The sequence below is a fragment of the Centruroides vittatus genome, unplaced genomic scaffold (assembly GCF_030686945.1).
Source record: "Centruroides vittatus isolate TY-2023 unplaced genomic scaffold, ASM3068694v2 contig_1215, whole genome shotgun sequence".
Lineage (NCBI taxonomy): Eukaryota > Metazoa > Arthropoda > Arachnida > Scorpiones > Buthidae > Centruroides > Centruroides vittatus.
Window position 1 is genome coordinate 2144761 of NW_027120777.1, and position 23027 is coordinate 2167787.

Below are 23027 nucleotides of genomic sequence, written 5' to 3' on the forward strand. Positions count from 1 at the left end.
GCAGTCCAAACTAAAACCTGTTCTGAAATTTCTTTTTTATTTGAAAATTTTACATCAGCAGGTTTAGAGGAGATGTCACTGGTATAAAATCCACCATTACCATTGATTGTCAAATGCAAGAGGGTGAAGTAAGGTTCATTTTCCAAAATGAAGAACTTTTCAGAGAACTTTTTCAATAACCTTCCATACTTTGCCTTTGCCAGTGATTACTTTCTTCTTTTGATATTTAATGTGTTTTTGTTATAAAAGTCTCTTTGAACCAACTATGTGAAATTTTCAGTTTCAGGACTACAGATCAAATTGAAACATTGTCACTGTTTTCAAAGGTCTTCTTCAATCCTTTTTAACTTGGCTTTTGTTAGAATTTTTACTTTTCTACCAGACCTCTTTCTTCTCTGTGGTAGTAATCCACTCTCAAAATGTTAGAGAATGAAATATAAGTATATAGTCTTTTTTGAAATTCCTTCATTTGCAAAGTTTACAGTAAACTTTTTTCCTAATGTTTTATTTAAAGTGTAAAAGTTGTATACTCTTAGATGTAAAGCATTTTTTATTGCCATTTTGAAAGAAGAAAATAAAATGCAGAGAAAAATTCTAGAATGTTCTACAGCAGGAGTGGCCAACAAGTCGATTGCGAAGCCATTTTGGTCAATTGCTCACAATGTCTTGACTTAATGTGTTACACTTGTAACCGTATGCAACATGTGAACGTAATGCATAAATGCAACATTATGCATGCAGTTATTACTCGACTCATAGAAAAACACAGCCATTTAGCTTGAATATTTGGTACTGTTATATGTCAACCAAGAAAAATATCCCAGTATCACCAAACATAGCAAATATATTTATTCTTATTTCAAATCTACATACCTGTGTGAATCAGCATTTTCATACTTAAAGTTAACGAAGACTAAACAACATTCTGTCCTGACTGATTACCATACTGAAGACTCATTATTACCATCTTTGTCAGGATATACACCTAATTATGATTCCTTGCTTAGAGACATGCAAACTCAGTCCTCCCATTAATATTAAGGTAATAAAATAAATTCTAAATCTGTCTTTATCTGTAGCTAATTTGAATTAATAAATATTGTTAATAATTACTCATGTTGTTTTAATTTCCCTGGATGTGAGTTTATTGGCCCATTAAATAATTATGTTGTTTTTACGTAGGTAGATATACAGGGTGTTTCAGTAAGAGGTTCATTTATGTGAGCTATTGATAGATTAGCAAAAAATAAGTCTAAAAATGATAAATTTTCCTGGCCCAAAAAAATTGTGAAAGTGAAATCTTATAATCAAATTATCAGCCATACTGTGCATTTTTATAACAACTTTTTCACATTTACGAACAAATAGTACCACAACTTATACATTGCAATTGATAAAAAAATTAAATTAGATTTTTAGTAACTTAAAATATATCTTGTAAAAGAGTTGAAAAATCAAATTTTTTAGGTACCGCCTATACGGAATGAACTCATAGCTGCAAATATCAAAAGTTGGGTCTGGAAATTTATTTTTATTATGAGCCTATATCTCGAAAACTTAATAAGTGATTTAAAAAATAAAAAGATAGTTTTAAACATATATTTTGCTTATCTACCCATAGCCTGCAGGAGTGCACCTCGTACTGAAACACAGTGTATAAACGTAGTATGTATTTGGCACCTTTCCCTCCTCACTTAGACTATGCCTATGATGACAACTCAATCGCGACCTATTTTTAAGATAAGAAGTAGATCTCATGTACACAAAAGTTGGCCACCCCTGTTCTTCAGCATTCCATGTATTTTCAAATTATAGCATGTGCTGCATAGCTAAAAATTATTGTTAATTAGAGCCTGAGATATTTTATATGGATTTTTTCCAAACACCTGTTATCAATATTTTTTAATCAATTAAAATGAAAATCCTTAAATATCTCGACATAAGAAAAAAATCCAGCAACAAGTTGTTTAAATTTCTTGGTAACATTTAGTGGAGCCATCTGCTATGATATTTTATTTTAAAATTATTTTTATATTTTTAACTATTATAAAATGGCAAAAAGATTAATTTTGAGAGTAGGGATAGGTTTTATAAAGCAATGTAAATGCTAATAATGAGTAAAATCGTCGATACCTCTGACCCTATTGGAAATACACATGACTATCTTTATCTTCCCCCTTTGACCTTTAACCACCAAAATTTAATAGCATCACTCCCCTAATAGATCTTCCTCTCTGCAAAATTTCAGAAATTTTCAACAAAAAACACTGGAGTTATTAAGCTTCAAAGAGGGTGAACAAAATCGTGCTACACACACACTAACATCCATACATATAGAAGAGAATTCCTGAATTTTATTGCATTTTGTGATGTTTCAAGGTCTTCTGAGTCCAAAAATGTAAAAATCTGGGAGGGATCATTTTTTGATTAATTTCCATACCCTCTGTTGAATATAACAGTTGGGAAAGTAAAAATGGACTTAAACCACTTTCATAATAAACAGTTTAAATATTGTATATGGTGTTTTCACAACATCCAAATTGCACAATGCCCTATTTTATGATCATATTGTAGATATTATGTGATTCCTGACTATAATAAATTTGCATATATTATATAAATATTATATATTAAGTTCAATATTAGAATCAGAATTTATATAATGCATAGTTGAAAGTTTTCAATTATTCATATATACTGTATATATAAATAAACAGAGTGAATTTTATATCAGTAAGATTTTATTATACAGTAGAATCTTGTTTTAATGGATTGTGGAATAATGGATTTTTTCTCCAGGTCCTGCCAAATCAATGTAATTTTACTTCTTAGCGAATCTGTAACTCAGAATAACGGATTTTTTTCTAGCTCCATCTTTGGTAAACATCATATTTTTTTCAACCTTTAACCTCTTAACAGTGGAACAGTCAGACGTGGCGCATGACTACCACTTAGTTGTGGAGATAAAGCGTGGGAAATTTTTTAAGAATTTTCCCACGTGTTTTTCTTGTTTCCGTTTAGGAAAAAAAAATTTTAAACAGTTACGTCTAGTAAAGAAAAAATCGTTCTTTATTGTTATATAACTTTTTTACATATGAATTTTTTTGTGGTAATTTTTTGCTAAATTTTTTTTTTTTTCAAATTTATATTAAATTCTTTTTTGATTTTCCATCCGTTACGATTTTTTCAAAAGTTTTGAATTTATTTTCAATTTTATATAATTTTTTAAAGTTTTAGGCATTTAAGTTATGACGATTTTTTTCAACCTGCGAATCAAATTCAAGAAAATGTAATTGACAGTTAACGAATTTCATCCACAACAATAGAAGACGTAAAGGTTGTTATGATTACAACTACATGCCTGGCGGCCTTTCCCCCCAGACTGAAATGTGGGTGAAGGTCGTCTCGTGTTCTACTTTCTGTAGAAGTGACGTAATCATTGTAAATAAAAGAAAATTTCAGTATATCTTTTATTTAAAATTTTAAAATTTGTTGTTCAAATTTACACCGAAATATTAAAGCGGATTAAAATATTAGCATTTTGTAAATAAACTTACTTGACATATAATAAATTTAAATAAATTAATCTTTAAGAAACAACAAAACAATAAAAAATGTAGAAATATTTTTATATTCATCTTCACATTTATAACATATGTTATCGTCATTGATCGATATTTAATTTTAAAAACAATTTTCATCATTGGCATGCATCAGAAATAAAAGCATAACTTCCCTAAAACACTTCACTGAGAGGGTCCGCTTCACTCTGAAAAAGCTGACAGTTTTATGTCAAAAATCCAATGTGTGACCTACTTTCTCTAACATAGTAAAACAAACTAATGTTACAGTACAACAATACACATAAACACAAATAAATTAGTAGCCCAATAATACATACCTTCATTTATATCCATATGTTATATCCAAAGGTCAGTTCTCCCAAATTGTCGAAAAATAAATTATTTTCAACTTTTCTTTCTGAATTTAGAACTAATTCACAGTAAACTTTACGCCTTAAAATATCCATTGCAATCAATGCAAAATCTATCAATCCACGTAATAAAAAATTATCGCAGTGAACTTCGAAAAAACGAGAAACACAAACATTAAACTGCACTCTACGAAATCTGGCGCGAACTGATCATATACAATAGACAAAACGAAAATGCTCTTGTCCAATGTCATCAGGTGACAAAAAGTTTCTAAATAAACGCTAAAAGTTTTAAAGAATTCTTCCACAAAAACCGATGAATTTAATTAATACACAATAACTAAATCTGTTTAATAAAGATTAATAATTTTCCATTATAATTATGCAAATTAGATATAAAAAAGATCATTGCGCAAATTCTCCCGCGAACCATGGATGACTCTTACGTCACCTGGATTGAAGTTTTCCTGAAAAATACTAAAAATTTTATATAATTATTTTACTAATCCAGTCAAATTTAAATAATATAAAATATCTAGATCTGTTTAATAAAGATTAGTAATGTACTATCACTAATATGCAAATTAGATATGACAAAGATCAATGTGGGAAAATTCCCGCCAAGATAAAAATAGCTTTCGGTCACGTGATCACCAAGAAATACGAAGAAATATGTCTAAAATTTAATGTTTGTGTACAAATTAATAAATTTTAACTAATGTCATCGTTTAAAATTTAATGTTTCTGTAAAAATTAGTAAATTGTAACAAATTTCATCAAAGACGACAGAATAATTTTCAGCTTATAAAAACTCTACAATAAATGATTATTTCTTCGAAAGACGTCGATATGCACGAATAAATAATAAATATGTAATAATGCTTTTATCCATTTTAAGTGGATATTGTAAAAATTAAGCTTTTTAATTTGTTTGGCTTTTATAATTTAGTTTCCGAATATTTTACTGTGAAATTCCATTCAGTAAACAGAAACAAAGACAAGCTATTAATTATAAACAGGACAATAGAATAATTTTTACGTAAATTGAGTGTAAATACAGAAAAAACGAATTATATCAAAGATGGGACGAATAAGCTGACATCCCTCGAACAGAGCTCATATACTTGTTGTCATTTTCAGCCTGGTTCCCACTTTGACTGTTTTATGTTGGTAAAAAGTTAGTTTTAAGATGTTATTAGTGAAGAAACATAAAAGTATCGAAATATAATATTCACACACACAAAAATATTCATGTATGTCGACATTAGAAATTTGAAATCAATTATAGAATGTCCTGGATAGACATATCGTGTGATTGTCTGTTTCTTCTGTCTTCTTTTGTTTTTCTACGTGAAAATAAGATATCTTTTATAACTATTGATAATATAAACATTTTGTTTCTTTATATATTACCTTCAATTACAGCTGCAAACTTTAACACATGGAGCATGTGAGAAAGTATTATTGTATAGATTATTACATTTTTATGAATACACCTGAGACTCATGACAATATATACTAACCTACTTTAAGTGTCAATATTTTATTTAGAATCATTTTAAATGTTGTTATTACAGCAAATTATGAAATGGAATGTTCCAAGTGTAGGAGTAAGAGGGAGGGAAAAGAAGTCATGCGTGGGAAAAAAATGTGTTTTTATCTAAATTATAATAAAATTTACTTATATTTACGAGAATTATCGATAATTTTCTTCTGGAGAAATGTATCTTGATAAAATTAATTATCTATATGAATGAAACTTTCAATAATACATTAGTTACAATGACTGATGTTCCTTTCTTACCCTTTCTGTAGTATGTCTTGTGTATTAAACATAGTTTCCTAGATTATAGCATAATAATGTGTAAAAAAACGGAAAATTCTGTTAATTTGTAAACGCAGATACTATCACATAACAAGCATACTGTATCCTCTGTATATTTAAAGTCAGTTATTCGCGATTGAATTTTTCTAAATAAACCTGTTTAATCCATAATTTATTTGACAGAAAGAAATTGTTTATGGCCGTATTTCATATATCTAATGTTTTTCTCGTGATATTATTTCTAATATCGGAAAAAAATATACATTTCTAATATGGACATACATCAATATTTTTAATTCTGAATATTATATTTCAATACTTTTATCTTTCTTCACTAAGAACAAAGTACTTTTATTTTGAAAAATTAACTTTTTACCAAGATAAAACAGTCGAAGTGGGAACCGGCTGAAAATGACAACGAGTATATGAGCTCTGTTCGAGGGATGTCAGCTTATTCGTCCCATCTTTGATATAATTCGTTTTTTTCTGTATTTACACTCAATTTACGTAAAAATTATTCTATTCTCCTGTTTATAATTAATAGCTTGTCTTTGTTTCTGTTTACTGAATGGAATTTCACAGTAAAATATTCGGAAACTAAATTATAAAAGCCAAACAAATTAAAAAGCTTAATTTTTACAATATCCTCTTAAAATGGATAAAAGCATTATTACATATTTATTATTTATTTGTGCATATCGACGTCTTTCGAAGAAATAATCATTTATTGTAGAGTTTTTATAAGCTGAAAATTATTCTGTCGTCTTTGATGAAATTTGTTACAATTTACTAATTTTTACAGAAACATTAAATTTTAAATGATGACATTAGTTAAAATTTATTAATTTGTACACAAACATCAAATTTTAGACATATTTCTTCGTATTTCTTGGTGATCATGTAACCGAAAGCTATTTTTATCTTGGCGGGAATTTTCCCACATTGATCTTTGTCATATCTAATTTGCATATTAGTGATAGTACATTACTAATCTTTATTAAACAGATCTAGATATTTTATATTATTTAAATTTGACTGGATTAGTAAAATAATTATATAAAATTTTTAGTATTTTTCAGGAAAACTTCAATCCATGTGACGTAAGAGTCATCCATGGTTTGCGGGAGAATTTGCGCAATGATCTTTTTTATATAAACAGTTTACTAATCCAGTCAAATTGAGTACAGGTACAGGTGTTTTTACGAGGTGTTTTTACGAGAGTACAGGTGTTTTTACGTAGGGGGTTTAAAGAACAAAAAAATTTTTCAAATAATGGATATTTTCCTGGGGAGTGTGAGAAATCTGTTGTTCACAATATAACAGATTTTTCGGAACAACAGATGATTTTCAACATCCCAAATGATCTGTTAAAACAAGATTCTACCGTATTGATATCAATTAAGAAAACATTGTCCCCATTTCTAAGCTATTAAGAGTAATTTATTATTTTTTAAATTTGAATAAATTGAAATCAAAAAATGGCTGGAGCCAAAATTTTTTGCTTATTGTATACATGAAATGTTGATATTAATTAAGCATTTAATTTAATTATTATTGCAGTTAAACAAGGTTTACCCTAAAGTAACCGAAAAATTTCGACGTTTTAAAAATAATGAAAATACAGATCATAGAGGAGGTCTAAGTGGATTATCTGAAACAATTTTAGGCAAGCCACTTAGCAAAGAAGAATGCACTTCAAATTGGGAAAATCGACCTCTCCGGAAATCTCAAGTGATATATGCAGGTATTAAATATGAAAATTGTATTCGATTTCTAATATAGTGGCAATGTTTAATCTATACTAATATATAAAGTGAGAATGTTTGTTCGTTGATAGAGGTAACTTCAAAATCTATCTAACTGAATTTTAAAATTCTTTTGCTATTGGAAAGCTTATTTTTTTCATATGAACCTAGGCTATATAGTATTTTCATATTATAAAATGAAAATGCAGGAGAATGATGTTTTTACCACTGCATTTGTCTTGCATTGTCATTTGTCTAATCCATTCCAGGTCAAACCCCTTTGCCATCTGGTGGAATTTTTTAAACTTATCATCTTATATTTTTGGTTTCAGTTTTGACTCATGCAGTTTGGGTAGTTGTGTATATGTTTTATTTATATTGTGTTGGTGGTTTGTTTCTTGTAAATATCTGATAACATAAGAGTATTATCCTTTCAACAGTGGGTTAGTCAGGTATGGAGCCTATCCCTATGCAGTGGAGAATAAACGTGGGAAATTTTTAAAGTATTTTTCCATGCATTTTTTCTCATTACTGTTTTGGAAAAAGATTTTGTAAACAGTTGTGTCTAGTAAAGAAAAGTCTTTTTTTATTGTTACATAATTCCTTTTTTATGTGAATTTTTTTTTGCAGTAGTCTTTGTCTATATCCGCCCTTCATCACTGCCACACGATCGCCCTTGACAGATATATCCGTCAGTCACTGCTGAGTAGTTATTATAACTAAAAGGAGCAAAGTTACTTTCCTTATATGAAACCAAACATTTGTAAGTAGACCTACAGTATTTTTATTTGTTCATTGTTCATCTGCACAATTGCAGATGTGAATGACATTGTAGGGATCTTAACAGAGCTGTATAGCATGCCCATAGGAGCAAAAAGTTGAAGGAACCATACCTCATGTTAACCCTTTGAGATATAGCTCCCAAAATCAGTCTGCTTCCAGACGAAATCGAGAGTCACACCACATGCTCCATGCAAACTAGTGCATTTAACACCATGCTTAGCCTTTAGCCTAGGTGACTATGCTGGCTGTGAATAGCTCATTTGAACGTTTGTGGCATTCTTGATGTTATATGGTTTTAGGGGGTGTGGGGGCTTGCTCCCATGTGAGTGCTGAGGTATGAGCAATAGTGAGCACCAAAGTGCATGACTGCATGTGGAGCACGGAAATAGGCAATAGTACTAGTTCAAGGTAAAAACTGTTTTCAGTTATTAGAAGGTAATGCATGTTTTATTTATGTTAAAGGCACTGGTTGCCATGCCTAAAACATAACTTGCTTGCAAACACAATGTCCACAAGCAAGATGGCAACTGAAACTGCATATTTGGAGGCAAGAACTCGCATGTCAGACTTTTCTTTATTCTTTACTGATAAATATTGTTACAATATCTGACCACTATGCTGGGTTGTCAAACACGTGATAGGCTTAGTGGAGCGTGCAGCATGACTCCCTATATAACCTGGTTGATTTTGGGGGCTTATAAGCTCCCAAACCCTTTGTGGAATTTGGTCCAGATTGGTCATAGTTACTTTCTAGTACCCTGTGGTAAACAAGGACCATAGGGTACCAGAGAGTAACTAGGATCCCTCACTCGTCTGATTTCATCCCCTAACTCTCAAACCTTTCAAGCAATCTGGACAAACTTTGCATAGTCAGGCTCTACAATCCTTCAAAAAATATATGCTACTTTAAAGTTCATTCTTTTCCCTTGATGTCATCCCCACAAATTGCCAAACCTTTGACTGATTTGCATCAAATTTTGCACAGATACTCTCTGCCACCATGTCTAGACATACACTACCCTATAACGAGAACAACTGAACCCCCTTCCAGAGTTCCCGGGCAATGCTCGGCATTCTTTGCTAGTTTACAGTAAAGAATGTTTATGTATTTTTACAACAATAATTTTATTTATTATCACCATAAATTATATGTATATGTTATTTTGATTTTACTTATGAGGTTTTTATTTTATTGAACTGATGTTAATTTGTTTGAAAAGACTCCCAATATGTAATATTGGGAGTCTTTTCAAACAAATTAACAAATTTATAGCTGTTTGAAGTTTAAAAACTTCATACAGATTCATGTTATTCAAAGCACGAAAAATAAATAAATAAAAATAACAATCATACATTTTGGTGCATGCAGTTTTCAATAAGCCATATCTTTATAAATTCTGGTGACAAAAAACTTGTAATTTATCATGTAAACTCCATAAATACCATTTTTCATATGAGAAAAAAATTTTAGCAACAGTAATATAGAAAGGAACTGATATTGATACTATAAAAATTAATTCACATTAGTTAAATTTTAAAATCTTTTCTATGATCATGTTAAGTTTATTGTATTTGAAAATTGTCCATACAATCATGGGTATTGGCAGAAAATTTTTCAGAGGAGAAAGCTTGGAGACAATTAAATAAAAATTTATTGATGTAAGTTAAGGTGCCCTCTACTTATGAACAGGTTAGATTTCTGAGTTTTGTCATAAGTCGAAAACTAACCTTGAAAGTACATTTGTATGCAGAATAACCACTTATTGTTAGTGTTTGATCCTTCAATTAACTTGTTAGAAGACATTACACTCATTTACCCACTAGTAGAGGGTGTTTCAAATGCAATTTTTTTTACCTGACTGACTTAGTTTTATATAATGCCAAGTTTAGTTTTCACAGTAACAGAGTTATAATTCTTGCATTTATTACCACTGCTAGATTTAATATTGTTTTGGATTCGTTATTGAAGCACTAATCATAAAAGTTTATAAAAATTGCAAATAATAGCAAAAAATGTGGTTACTCCAATGACTTTGACGCCACCTCACGAGCAGCAATGGAACATCAGAATTTGCATAAAAATGAAAAATGACAATATGTAATAGAAGTTAATCCACATTAATTATATATTACTAGCTAAAGATTGACTTCAACACTACCCTATGAGTGGCAAGACATTCCAGAATTCATGCAAATTTAAATTTTAAACATACCGTCAAATTGTTCATAAGTTGTCTGTAAGTTGAACATTCGTAAGTAGGGGAGCAATTGTATTTATTTAATTTTTGGGTTGTTTTTTCACATTTTGATTATGGACTCTGAAATATGTAACCTTACACCCTTGATTATAGAATACAGTATTGCATCAGTTACTTTTACAATTATAATTTGTGGAATATTTTATTTGATTCCAGGGGAGAGCAAGTGCCCCATTTGTTCCCTCTGCAGATGCCCATGCATACAATTGTATGTGCTCAAAATTGCAATTTTGAATATCTTTTGTAAAATTTTGCTTGTTTTTATTTATTGTTCGTTTTAAAAATTATACAGTATTAATATAGATGAATTACATAATTCAAAATATTAGAGATAAAATTAGGATAAATAGAAATAAAATAATTTACAGTTATAGTTAGTTTTTTAACAACAACATAAAGTAATACTATCCATTTTTCAATTGGAATAAATAATTTGTTGTATTTTCTATTTTAAATTATCAGTCTTCACACTTATTCTTTTTATGATGATGCCAGAGACTCTGCCTCTGACTAACTCAAATGTCTTGTATCATGTTACAAAAAAATCTGTAGAGAATTTTTATGTAGATTAAAGAATTACTATAAATTACATTAAACTTATTTACAGTTTTTTATAAATTAATAATAATAAATTGTAATATCAAGAAATTTTATATATAGTTTGTTTTTCATTAACATTTTAAAAAATATTCAGATTGTGTTTAAAATCCAATGATCAGATTGAATAATGTTCTGTGATGCTATGAAATTCATCACAGAATATTTTCTATGCCCAGATTTTCCAGTTCTGCTTGTTGACTTAGCCATCAAGAGAGAAGTGAACTTTGCCTGTAGACTAAATCCTACTGGCTATATTTTATTGTCATGATTGTACTCAGGGCTTTTGATGCAGAGTTCAATCTTTGTGCCTTTGAATTATGTGTGGATACAAATCACTTCTAACAATGGTACTGACACTTATGTGGCTGATGTGCATCTCTTGAACAGCACGATGCAATGACCATTTTGAACTTTGCTCATAAGCACAAAATTCCCCACAGATGTTGCTGTTGATGACATTAACAGCACATTTGTTTTCCCTCCAAAGTGTAGCAGGTGATTGAACTTCTGTATTAATTTGACAATTTTGTTGGTTCCAATTAGTGCAGAATGATCTTTATACTATAAATGTTTGTTCTTCAAGACTGTATTGCATCATATTTGCATGACACACAACATTGCGGTATGACTACTCATGCATGTTTTAAAGTTCCCTGTGAACTTTGGAGCTTATATCTGTAACGATAAAGGAGATATTTAGATACCTTTTTGTTAACTAATTTTTTTTTTACACCTTATATATATACTTACTGTATATGTTAAAGTTATTAAAATCAATTTTAGATATTCTATATTTCAACAAACTTGCTTAAGAATCTTGTTATCTAGACTGAATTTTTTTATGATTAGTCAAAATAATCATATTAATAAAATGTGAGACTATATACCATATTAAGTAAATAAAAAAATTAATGTTTATTAATAATTAGTGTAATAATACAGTAGAGCGTCGTTTATCCGAAAGCCGATCAACCGAAACGTCGGTTAACTGAAAGCATTCCAGTCTGACTGTGTCGTGCTGAATCGAACGTTTTTGATACTAGATTAACTTCCAAAATATAATTTTTTTATATTTATATTTTTCAATATATTTATTTTGTTTGTACAAAATAAAGAAATAATTTTTAACAATACAATAGCCATGAATATTATTTTAAAAAATTTATGTTAGGCTTAACATCGATGAAAATTCAACGCGAAGCGACACGTAATGGAGAAAATTTTCAACACTGGATAGGTTAATATATTTTTCATACATAATCGATTATCTGAAAAATAAGTTATCTGAACAACCCCAGTCTCCAATTGGTTCGGATAAACGAAGCTCTACTGTAATTCCATAAAAATAATTTTTATTTTTAATTTTTTAGCTCTAGATGCTTATTGTCTTTTGGAAATATATGAAAGTATACATAATAAAGTGCATCTCTGTGGACTTGATTTTGATCAAATTGTTAGAGACTTTTTATCACAAAAAATACAAAAGGTTTCATCCAAAAAGAAGACCTCACAAAAAAATAAGGCAAGTTTTCCAAATACTAATATTAAAAGGTATATTAGTGTGGTAATTAATAGAATATATTTTCAATAAATTTTTTTTAAATTTATAATTAAATACTTCACACTGTATACAATGTATAAATAACATTTAACAAATGTGTAATAATGGAAGTTGACCATCTTATACAATAAATCAAATCTATTATCTCTCTCTTATTAAATACTTAAGTTAGCTAATCAAAAATGTTAGAAATCAACTTTTAACATTTTATTTGTTCATATTGCATAAGTTTAATATTAAATTATTAATTGTGTTAATTCATCCAGTGTTAGTACTGCAAAAATAGACAGTCATCTCTAACAGCAGCTAGCATATGATTAAATCTCTGACATTTTTTACTTCAATGTTTTTTTAAATTTCAATTAGTAGAACAGAATTTTTATTGATTACTTACTTGCTTAATGTTGTTACTCAGTCATCATCATTAGTTCAGGCAGGCCCCAAAGTAATTAAAATAAATGGATGTTACTGTATAAAATATTTAATAAAGATAAATGAAAATTTTTTAATTAGGCAACTGAAAGGGTCTGTGCAATTTTTGATTTGGAGTAAAAGTAAGCAATATATAAAAAGTGAATACAGAAATTTTATTCAGGTAAGTAAACACCAATATAAATTTGTTCTCCTGGAATGGGATTTACAGTCTTCTGAAAAAGAAATATGCCAACTCCATTTTTTCAGTTCTTATGTTTGAAATTGTCAGTTTCTCATATCTTCTCTTTGCTCTAAGCAATCATATTAGTTTATGGTGCAATTGCTGGGAAGTACAGGAAATAAGTTTTATTTTGAAAAATTTACTTTGGAGATGCTATGCTCACTATGCTCACCCTTGCATAACACAAATATCTTTTTGATGAACAAGTACAGGCTGTTTTTGAGCTGTGCCAAGATATTTATAATGGACAATACAACATGCAGTCCATACGTGTACTTTTGTTAAATCTTGAGTTTTGGTGTTTATGATACATATTAACTGGACAATAACCAATTATATGAATGCTTGGTGTTTTATATTCAGTCCATTTTTCTTCAAATAAAAAGTGATGAATAGATTTTAAGCTTCTGGAGTCTGTTGTTGGCAGTCACTATATATGGAACTCATTTGCTCCATATTACTTTCTAGGTGATGTAAATAAAAACAAATGGCTTGTCACTATGTGGAACATTTCTACAAACTCAACTTTGTTGAAATAACATTAAATACAGTGGAACCTCACTTAATGAGCATAATTCATTCCAGAGTCTTACTCATTAAGCAAAACAATTTTTCCCATAGAAATTAATGTAAAATACAATAATGCATTCCACGCCAAAAAATATACTCAAATATTTTATGTATAATGTTTATTCAAAGAAAATTATACAATAAACATTGTTAAGGAGCGTGAATCATCATCTTTTCTTCTAGCGTGGAATGAACTAACCTGAAATGTGAATTCGATTTGCAGAAAATCAAAAAAATCAGATAATTTGTCCAATAAACACCAAACGATATGCCAAATTCTTGGACTATGCAAAGACTATAATTAAATATTAGAAATTAATTAATTTGACTAGAGGTAAGCAATTATGCTGCCATCTCGTATTAAATTTAATGACCAATTCCAAATTAAATTCCAGAAATGTCTAACTTAAAAATTAATTATTTATAATTATTAAATTTAATATGAGATGGAAACATAACTGTTTACCTCTAATCAAATTAATTAATTTCTAATATTTAATTATAGTCTTTGCATAGCCCAAGAATTTGGCATATCATTTGGTGTGTTTATTATGTAACAGGCTATGGTTGTTGATGTTTATACGTAATATGTATTGGAAAAAGTTTGGAAAAATCTGTGATAACAAGCAACACTAAGATGCTAGTTGAATGAGTGCTAGATGGAGCATGCGCACAATCTGGGACTTCCCCTCTCCTGGCCACTCGTTGTGCGAAAATTTGCTTGTGAAGCGAGTCATTTTTTCACAATTTATTTTACTTATGTGAGGTGCTCGTTAAGCGAGGTTTCACTGTATTAAAAACCTTTTACCTATTTTTTCAATCCTTTTAAAAATTTGATTTTGCCATTTTTTTAAGATAGCAATTAAAGTTTTCTCTTGTGATTTGATCAAATTATAATTATATATAGAAAAATTTATAAGATGCAATTACTGTTTTGGTACAGATTAACATATATCACAAAGTACAAATATTTTGAATTTTGATGAAACTGAAACAAAGTTCTGTTTAGATTAGCAGTAAATATTCTAAGTTGAATTAACATATCAAGAAAAATTGTTTTTTGTGGGGCCCTCATAATTCATCAGCATCTTTTCCTATAAATTTGTACAATTGATTAGTCTGGTGATTTCATTTTTTCTCAATGCTATAGTTTTTTATTATTATTTCATTGAATGATATAAAAATTAAATATATTTAATTGTTTATCATTCAATGAAATGTCAGTGTACAAATTATGCATGATAAAGGTAAATGGCAACTATCATTTTGAAGTGTTACTGCTGACTGAAATAAATAACTGCTTGCTTAAAAATACTTATAAAATAGACAAATAATACATTTGATCCATTAACTTTATAAATATTTATAAGATTCACAGAGCCTAGAATATGAGTTTTGGAGTATTTCTGAATAACTAAGTAAACTTAATTTCTTTTGAAGTAATTACAGTGAACTCCCTCCCATAAAATGTGCTCCCCTGTAATGCAAATTCATATAATATGACAAAAAATTGTAACTGGTACTCATACAAAATTCAAATTTTGTCATCCAGAGGTATGTTTTTTTTCTTCAGTTTCTAGACCTAGGTTTAATCCTTGCATAAAATTGTCTGGTAATGCAGGTCTCTATAAAGTGGAACACATCCCCACATTGTATGGGACTCCACTATATATTTATATGAAATTTTCCAAGTTATTCCAAATCAAAATGTAAAAGTTACTTAATAATTCTTAAAGGAAAAGTTAATAAATAAAATGAAAATATGAAACATATGTACACATACATAGCAATGTTACATAAACACAAAGATTTTCAAATGTATTTAATTTTATCAAAATTCATAAATATTTTGAATTTCAGTTCAATATTTGAAATAAAAATTGAGTGTAAAACGTAACAATAGAAAAATTCATAATTCAACATATATATTTGAATTATTGCTGTGAATTTCTCTTCTTTTTCCTAGATCAGGGGTTCCCAATCTTTTTTATATTGAGACTCCCTTTACAGGCTGTAATTTTTTTGTGACGTGCTTCTAAAAGAAGATACTTATGTGTAGCTCTAGCAGACATTAAAATTACTTTATTATTCAAAGAAAACTCCAAAGAATATAGAATCTTAATAATTATTATTTATTAGAAAACATAACAGTACAATTAATGAGAAGGATGAGCTTGCTTTTCTAAGCATAACTTCTCAAATTGAGGCTGAAGTTTTGAAATGGCTACTCTCATTTCTTTTTCTAAATTTATTTGACCTGTATTTCGACTTGATTACTGCAACTGCAGAAAAGCCAGTTTTACATAAGTACGACGTAGCAAATGGTAAAAGAACCTTCAAAGCTGTAGTACTGATGGTAGGATCTTCTTGGGATTTTTTTCTCCAAAATTCAAATAGTTTTTCTTTATCAAATCGTAGTTTTAGGCTTGTATCACAAGATAGTTCTAACAGATGTTTTTCATCGACTGTTGAAAGTGTAGATGGGGCGGGGTCGATTGGAATGGGTCTCTAATCCAATCGTATTGATCTAGATTCTTTGGAAAATATGTATCAAAATGGGTGCTTAATGTTGATAAGTGTTGGATAAATATCAATTGCAAACTTGGCTCCAGATTTTTGAATAGATTTTTCTTACAGATTACCATTTGAAACAGGAAAACAGTCAGTATTTTTTTGCTCCTCTTCTATTTTTCTTTTCCACAACAGCAACTTCTTTTTAAATGCTGCAATTTTATCAGCCAATTGCAATATATGCATTTTGTTTCCCTGCAGCGATTTATTAAGGACATTTAATTTCTCAAATATGTCACAAAGATACGCCATTTTTATTAAGAAGTCAGTATCTTTAAACTCTTCTGTGTCACGATGCGATTCAATCAATAAATATGTGTACAACTCATTTTTTAATTCGTATACACGAGAGAGTACGTTATTTCTGGACAACCAACGAGAGTTACAGTAATAAAGTAAAGATGTATGCTCGGCACCCAAATCTTCACAAAGCTTTTGGAAAATCTTGCCTTCATGGGTCTTGTTTTTATAAAGTTTACCACTTTAATAATTATATCCAACACAAGATTTAATTCAGGTGAAATATTTTTTGTAGCCAGGACCTCCCTATGTATGACACAATGTGTACATTTTGCATTTGGAGCCTTGGTTTTAATGAGAGCTTGAAGTCCTCCATACTGCCCTGATATTGCGCGAGCTCCATCCGTACACACACTGACAGTTCTCCCATTGAATGTTATTTTCTTCCATGTATGAATCTATGATCGCAAACAAATCACTAGCCTTCCTGGTATCAGTCATTTCTTTGCAAAATAACAATCCTCACATACATTTGTTTCTTCCATGTACTGCACGTAACATATTAATTGAGTGTCATTATTACTGTCTGTCGCTTCATCCCGTTGAATGGCAAATAAACCAGAAAGGTTTTCCAGGATTTGCTCATTAATGTCTTCATCTATGCCTGAATGTGATGACTAATCGTATTGTTAGAAAGAGGAATACTTTTTATTTCTTTAGCCACCAATTCTCCAATCATCACTGATACCAAATCAATCGCTGCAGGTAAAATAAGATCTTCAACAGTTGTGTGTGGTTTTTTGCATTTGGCAATACATTGACCAACCTTATAAGAGGCGAGCAGTGCTTTAGAGGGAATAGAAGCTCTGGAAAACAAGGATGTCAACTGATTTTTCAGTTCTCACAATTTTCTTAGAAAAAAATCTCGCGGTTTTCCTTGTAAATTACTGTGAGTTATTTCTAAATGACGTTTCAATTTATTAGAAAGCATACTTTTGGCTGCCAGCATCTTATGACAAACAACGCATTGGGATAGTTCCACATTTTCTTTGCTAACATAGGTAGGTCCAAAATCTAAATATTGGTCATCATAGTTTCTGTACTTTTTTCGTATTTTTACATTTTTCTTTGTACTCTTTCCTGAGTCTTTGACACGTTTTCTATTTATTTGAAAGTTATCCATTTTACGATGCGTAAATTAAATACAACACACTTGAAATCAAAACACTGATTACAAGCGTTGATAAGCTTGTAATCGACGAAAACAAAAGACTGAACGAAAGAGCGGGAAAATGGAGGAGCAGGGTGATGAGATGCATGCGCTGCACACTCATTCATTACGTCGCGTGCAGGCGACCTGTGGGTATCGTCTCGTGACTCCCCTAGGATAGCGCCGCGACGCACAGTTTGGGAAAGCCTGTCCTAGATTATTTAAATTCATTTTTAATAGTATATCTATATCAAATAAATTAAATGTCAAGATGTATTGTAAATATAAGTGATTTAAAACAGAAAAGTAAAGATAAATGTACTGTAAAGTATTTGTTACTATCTTCATAAATAAAATCCAAATATTAAAATCATTTTTTATATGTATGCCAATTTCTGTTGTTATCATCATTTATTTTATTGATTTTTCAGTTTTATAATTAGTTTTTTCATCATTTACCATTTTATCCAAACTTATTGTCGGAACGTAGTGATGACTAATACTTGACTTCGTGCATTCCTTGTCCGCAGAATAACTCTGGAATGAGTTTTCCGATGTTGATGAAATTTTCTACGACGACTCATCATCACTCAAGGATGAACTGATTAAAATTTCAACTTTCAAAAATGATCCGTTTTTGTAGAACTGGATATAGGTGTTTTTCTTCAGTATGGATCATTTTTGAGAGTTGAAATTTTAATCAGTTCATCCTTGAGTGATTATGAGTCGTCATGGAAAATTTCATCAAGATCGGACAACTCATTCTAGAGTTATTTTGTTGACAAGGAATGCATGAAGTCAAGTGTTAGTCGCTTCCTGCACGCACGTGTAGAAGCGCCATCTGGTGGTCGGAAAATATGACAAGCATTAAAACGGTAATTTTGAAAGGTAAATGTTGTCGCTAACTGGACACACAACAAATATAAAGAATCTTTATAGAATAATAAGTTTAAACAAGTCTTTTTTTTAAAACGTGGAGCAGCAGCGATCAATATTGATGGCTTTACAATCCATTCTCTCCTTCGTCTTCCTATCGTTAGTACGAAATTTCAATCTCTAAATGGAGAAGCTGCACAGAGATTCCAAATTGAGATGAAGTCGCTCAAATTCATCATCATCGATGAAATGTCAATGATTGGTGCAAGAATGCTTTACATGATCAAGAGAAGATTGAGAGAGATAAACCCCGGGAAAGATGAGCCTTTTGGTGGATTCTTTATCTATTTGTTTGGTGATTTTCGTCAGCTTCCTCCTGTTAAAGATACTCCTCTCTACTCGAGTGTTTTTTACGATGTAGTGTCCCAACAAGGTAGATTCGCATTTGATTCTTTTGAGAAGTTCATTGAACTTAGTAATTCTCATAGACAAAATAGCGCAGATAGTTCCTTCATGGATGTCTTACAACATCTAGCTTCGGGTGATTTCTCTGATACAGATCTGAACATTCCGACGACAAGAAATCGAGCCTATTTATCCAGAGATGAACTTGATCGGTTCCAAACGGCAGTAGAGCTATATCCAACAAACGAGCGAGTTAAACAAAGCAATGAAGACTACTTGCAGTCAACTGGATGCCCTTTTGCTTATATAGCAGGGGTGGACAAGCAAGAGTTCAGTGGGAGCCGAAATGTAGGTTTTGCAAAATGCATGGGAGCTGCAGTTCTGTACTATCGTGGTGGATAGTATGGTAAGGTCGGAAAGGATAGCACTTTCAGCAAGAGCCACATGTAGCTCAAAAAGAGCCGCACTTGCCCATGCCTGTTATATATCATTTGAAAACACTCCAGATATTGCCCTGCCTTCATCCAAAGATGACTCAAGCTCTTGGTCTCTTGGTCCCTCCAAGTTTTTGAGTCTCTCAGTTAATACCAGAATCATTCTGAGAGTCAACTTATGGGTGCAAGGAAGTCTCGTCAATGGTTCACTAGGAACTATACGCTACATTATATATGTTCCTAATGCTCGCCCTCCAGTTCTTCCTCTGTTTATTTTAGTGGAATTCGATAGCTATTAGGGACCTTAATCTATGATAATCTGTTTCCAATAATCCCCATAACATGCAGTTCGAACGATGGCAGTATATTGCGATCTCGTAGACAGTTTCCCCTTAGGCCGTGACTCCACTAGCCGTAAAAGGGCCGTAAAACCCCTTGCCGTAAAAGCTTTTAATCACGTGACCATGATATTTTACGCCTGAGCAGGTCGTAAAACCAATGTAAAAGCGAGTTGGGCAGTGTTCAACTTCCGAAGTGAATACGACCGTAAACCGGTACCATCCACCAATCAGAAGTCAGTTAAATCTAGGTCACCGTGACACGGTGCGAAAATGGCAGAAAACGAGGTTTTGTGTACGTTCTCTCGTGGCTACTCTAGAAGATCTGGAAAGATTTATCGAAAACATCCGAAAGTATTCATGTATCTATGACAAGAGGTATCCTGATTTATAATAATGGATGCCTAAAACACGCGATATGAACGGCCAAAGGAAAATCCTTCAATTTAGAGGACTATATAATAAAAAAGCTAAGCTTATAAAGCTATGCTGTATATTATCTTAATAATATAATAATAAAAGTCAATATATGAAAGTAAAGATATTACTTTTACTATATTTGTAATTATAGTATAGAGAAAACTCGTAGAATATAATTATTGTCTTTATATCGATATATCACGTATACACCGTAATAGTACTGTCGCCGTAAAAAGCTTCGCTAGCCAGACCTCCACCGCAATCCGAGCGCAAACGCAAATAGGTCACATGATTAAAAGCTTTTACGGTGAGGGGTTTTACGGCTGTTTTACGGCTAGTGGAGTCGCGGCCTTACCTTACCATACTCAATGACTATACATAAATCACAGGGATTAACTCTTCCAAAATCAAAATAGATATAGGAAAAAAAGAAACAGCTATCGGTCTTATCTATGTTACATTGAGTACAGTGAAAAAATAACTGACATAGTATTTTTAAAGAGTTACAATAAAGATCGCAACGAGTCAATCTGTAAGTCCAAGGCCTATAGTGAAAGACAGAATTTCGTGAGACATTGGCATAGCAATTAATTAATGGCTTATTCTGACCTTATATTTGTACCTTTAAATGATCCAATAGAAATCATATATATTGTTGAGAACGAATGATTCTTTGTTTCTTTTTTCCTCATAATCTAGAAAATAAAGGTGCGAGCAGCTTCGTTCCGACTACACGCTGATGTAGCGTTACATAACTAGTTTTAATAATATTTAATTGTATTTTGTTGTTCGATTTTTTATGCTGTTGTCTAATTGTAATTTTGAGTTTTAAAATAATTTTTTATTATTATAATTTTAGAAAAAGTTTTCTCCTCCATTACAAACAATTAACAACTCACCATGTACTATTAAAGATGTTAAATTTGTAGTGGATAATATGTTACATGGGTTGGGAAAATTTCTTCGTAAATGTGGAAGTGACACAAAATTTGTAGAGAACTCAGATGATCACACAGAAGCTGCCAAGGTAAGAGTTTAATATTTAACCTATTAAAATATAAAATTCTTATTTAATAATATACTGTTTTCATCATCTTAGATTGCTTTAAAAGAGGACAGAATTATTTTAACTAGTGGTGCACCATATTTTCAGGTATATATATTATTGAAATTTTATCTTTCATTTTGAAAATTTACATGTTCAAAATAAATATTAATGTAACTATCTTTTAAGTAAAATGTGCTTAATTTACTATATTTTATTTTTAGCTAAAGTCTTATTTACCTGAGGGAAGGTGTTTTAATGTGTCATGTTCACAAAATGCAAAAGAACAAGCCATGGCTGTGTTCAGACATTTTAATATAAAAATCAATGAGGAAGATATATTTTCTCGCTGTTCTGTAAGTTTTTATCAATCTTAACTATTTATCATTGTTTAAAAAAATTAGTAAAAATGATTTGAATAAAAATCGGACATAATATTACAATCTAAATAGCATATAAATGACTACTCATATTCATTTATTTAATATTTATGAATTAAAATATACAGAATGAAAGAACTATTAAAATTTTATATAATTAAAGGAGTATGATATTTTATATTGTTTAAATTTTAAAATACAGTAGGTGATCAGATAACGAACACTTTTGCAAAAGATTTTTATGTTTGGACAATGAACACATGATCGGATAACGAACTCCTCACAGAACAAACATAAGAAGAAGCGACGTAAAATAATGAATACCAATTGGTCTTCCCTTGTCTTCAGGCAACAATTCAAACTTTTTGGAGCGCGGGAGACGTCGACATCGACACTCAACCCAGTATGTACTGATCAGATAGTATTTCTCTGAACTTTGAAACTCTCCCTTGTAATTCCAGCCTTTTACTTTGCTGACAGAAACAGTTTTTTTTTTATAGTATTCGCAAGACTGTCGGGCGGGCACTCGAGTTTTCTGTTGGTTTTTATTTTTGAAAGGTGAGAGTATAATAGCAAAGGCAGAGAGTGGGCAGAAGATGTCTGATGTTGCTTGAACAAGTGTTCAAGCCATACTGCCCAGCAACACTTGCATGCGCAAATCTCGCACTACTGCCTGTTTGTAGAGAGTGTCGCCATTTGTATTTATTGTGTTTTGGTTCTCGGTCTCCTGACTACCTATGAGTCTGTTTTTTTTATGCGTGCATGATTTTGGCACTTAATACTCTGTGCCAAATTTCAATTCCTGACATGTACCCCTTCATACCTCTAAGCTGGTAAGACAGCAGGCAGTACAATTTTATAAACAAGACATAGTGTTGCATTTTTATTAATCATGTTTTTGACAAGACTGTATATATGTGTTTTTATTATTACATATATACTTTCTTACTACGTTTATTTACATTTTTTATTTTTTGGGGTCTCCAGAACGAATTAATCAAATTCCCATAAAAACCTATGGTAAATCGATAATTGGTTAACAAACAATTCGGATAGCAAACAAAGTCTTGGAATGAATTTTGTTCGTTAACTGATCATCCACTGTATTAAAGTTAGAAATCTTTACATAACATGGTTTGAGACTGCTTTCATAAATTTGAAAAATTGCATATATGAT

General features: G+C 30.6%; 1 protein-coding gene across 3 annotated transcripts in view; it reads left to right on the top strand.

Moving 5' to 3' along the window:
- Nbr (exonuclease mut-7 homolog) overlaps window positions 1-23027 on the top strand; it is a 78265-nt gene that overhangs the window by 41466 nt on the left and 13772 nt on the right. For all 3 annotated transcript variants that reach the window (XM_067284606.1, XM_067284622.1, XM_067284614.1), the window contains exons 13-17: window positions 7320-7503; window positions 12516-12667; window positions 21285-21452; window positions 21525-21578; window positions 21695-21826. In XM_067284606.1, the coding sequence (XP_067140707.1) occupies window positions 7320-7503; window positions 12516-12667; window positions 21285-21452; window positions 21525-21578; window positions 21695-21826 (690 nt within the window). The remainder of the gene's footprint in view (window positions 1-7319; window positions 7504-12515; window positions 12668-21284; window positions 21453-21524; window positions 21579-21694; window positions 21827-23027) is intronic.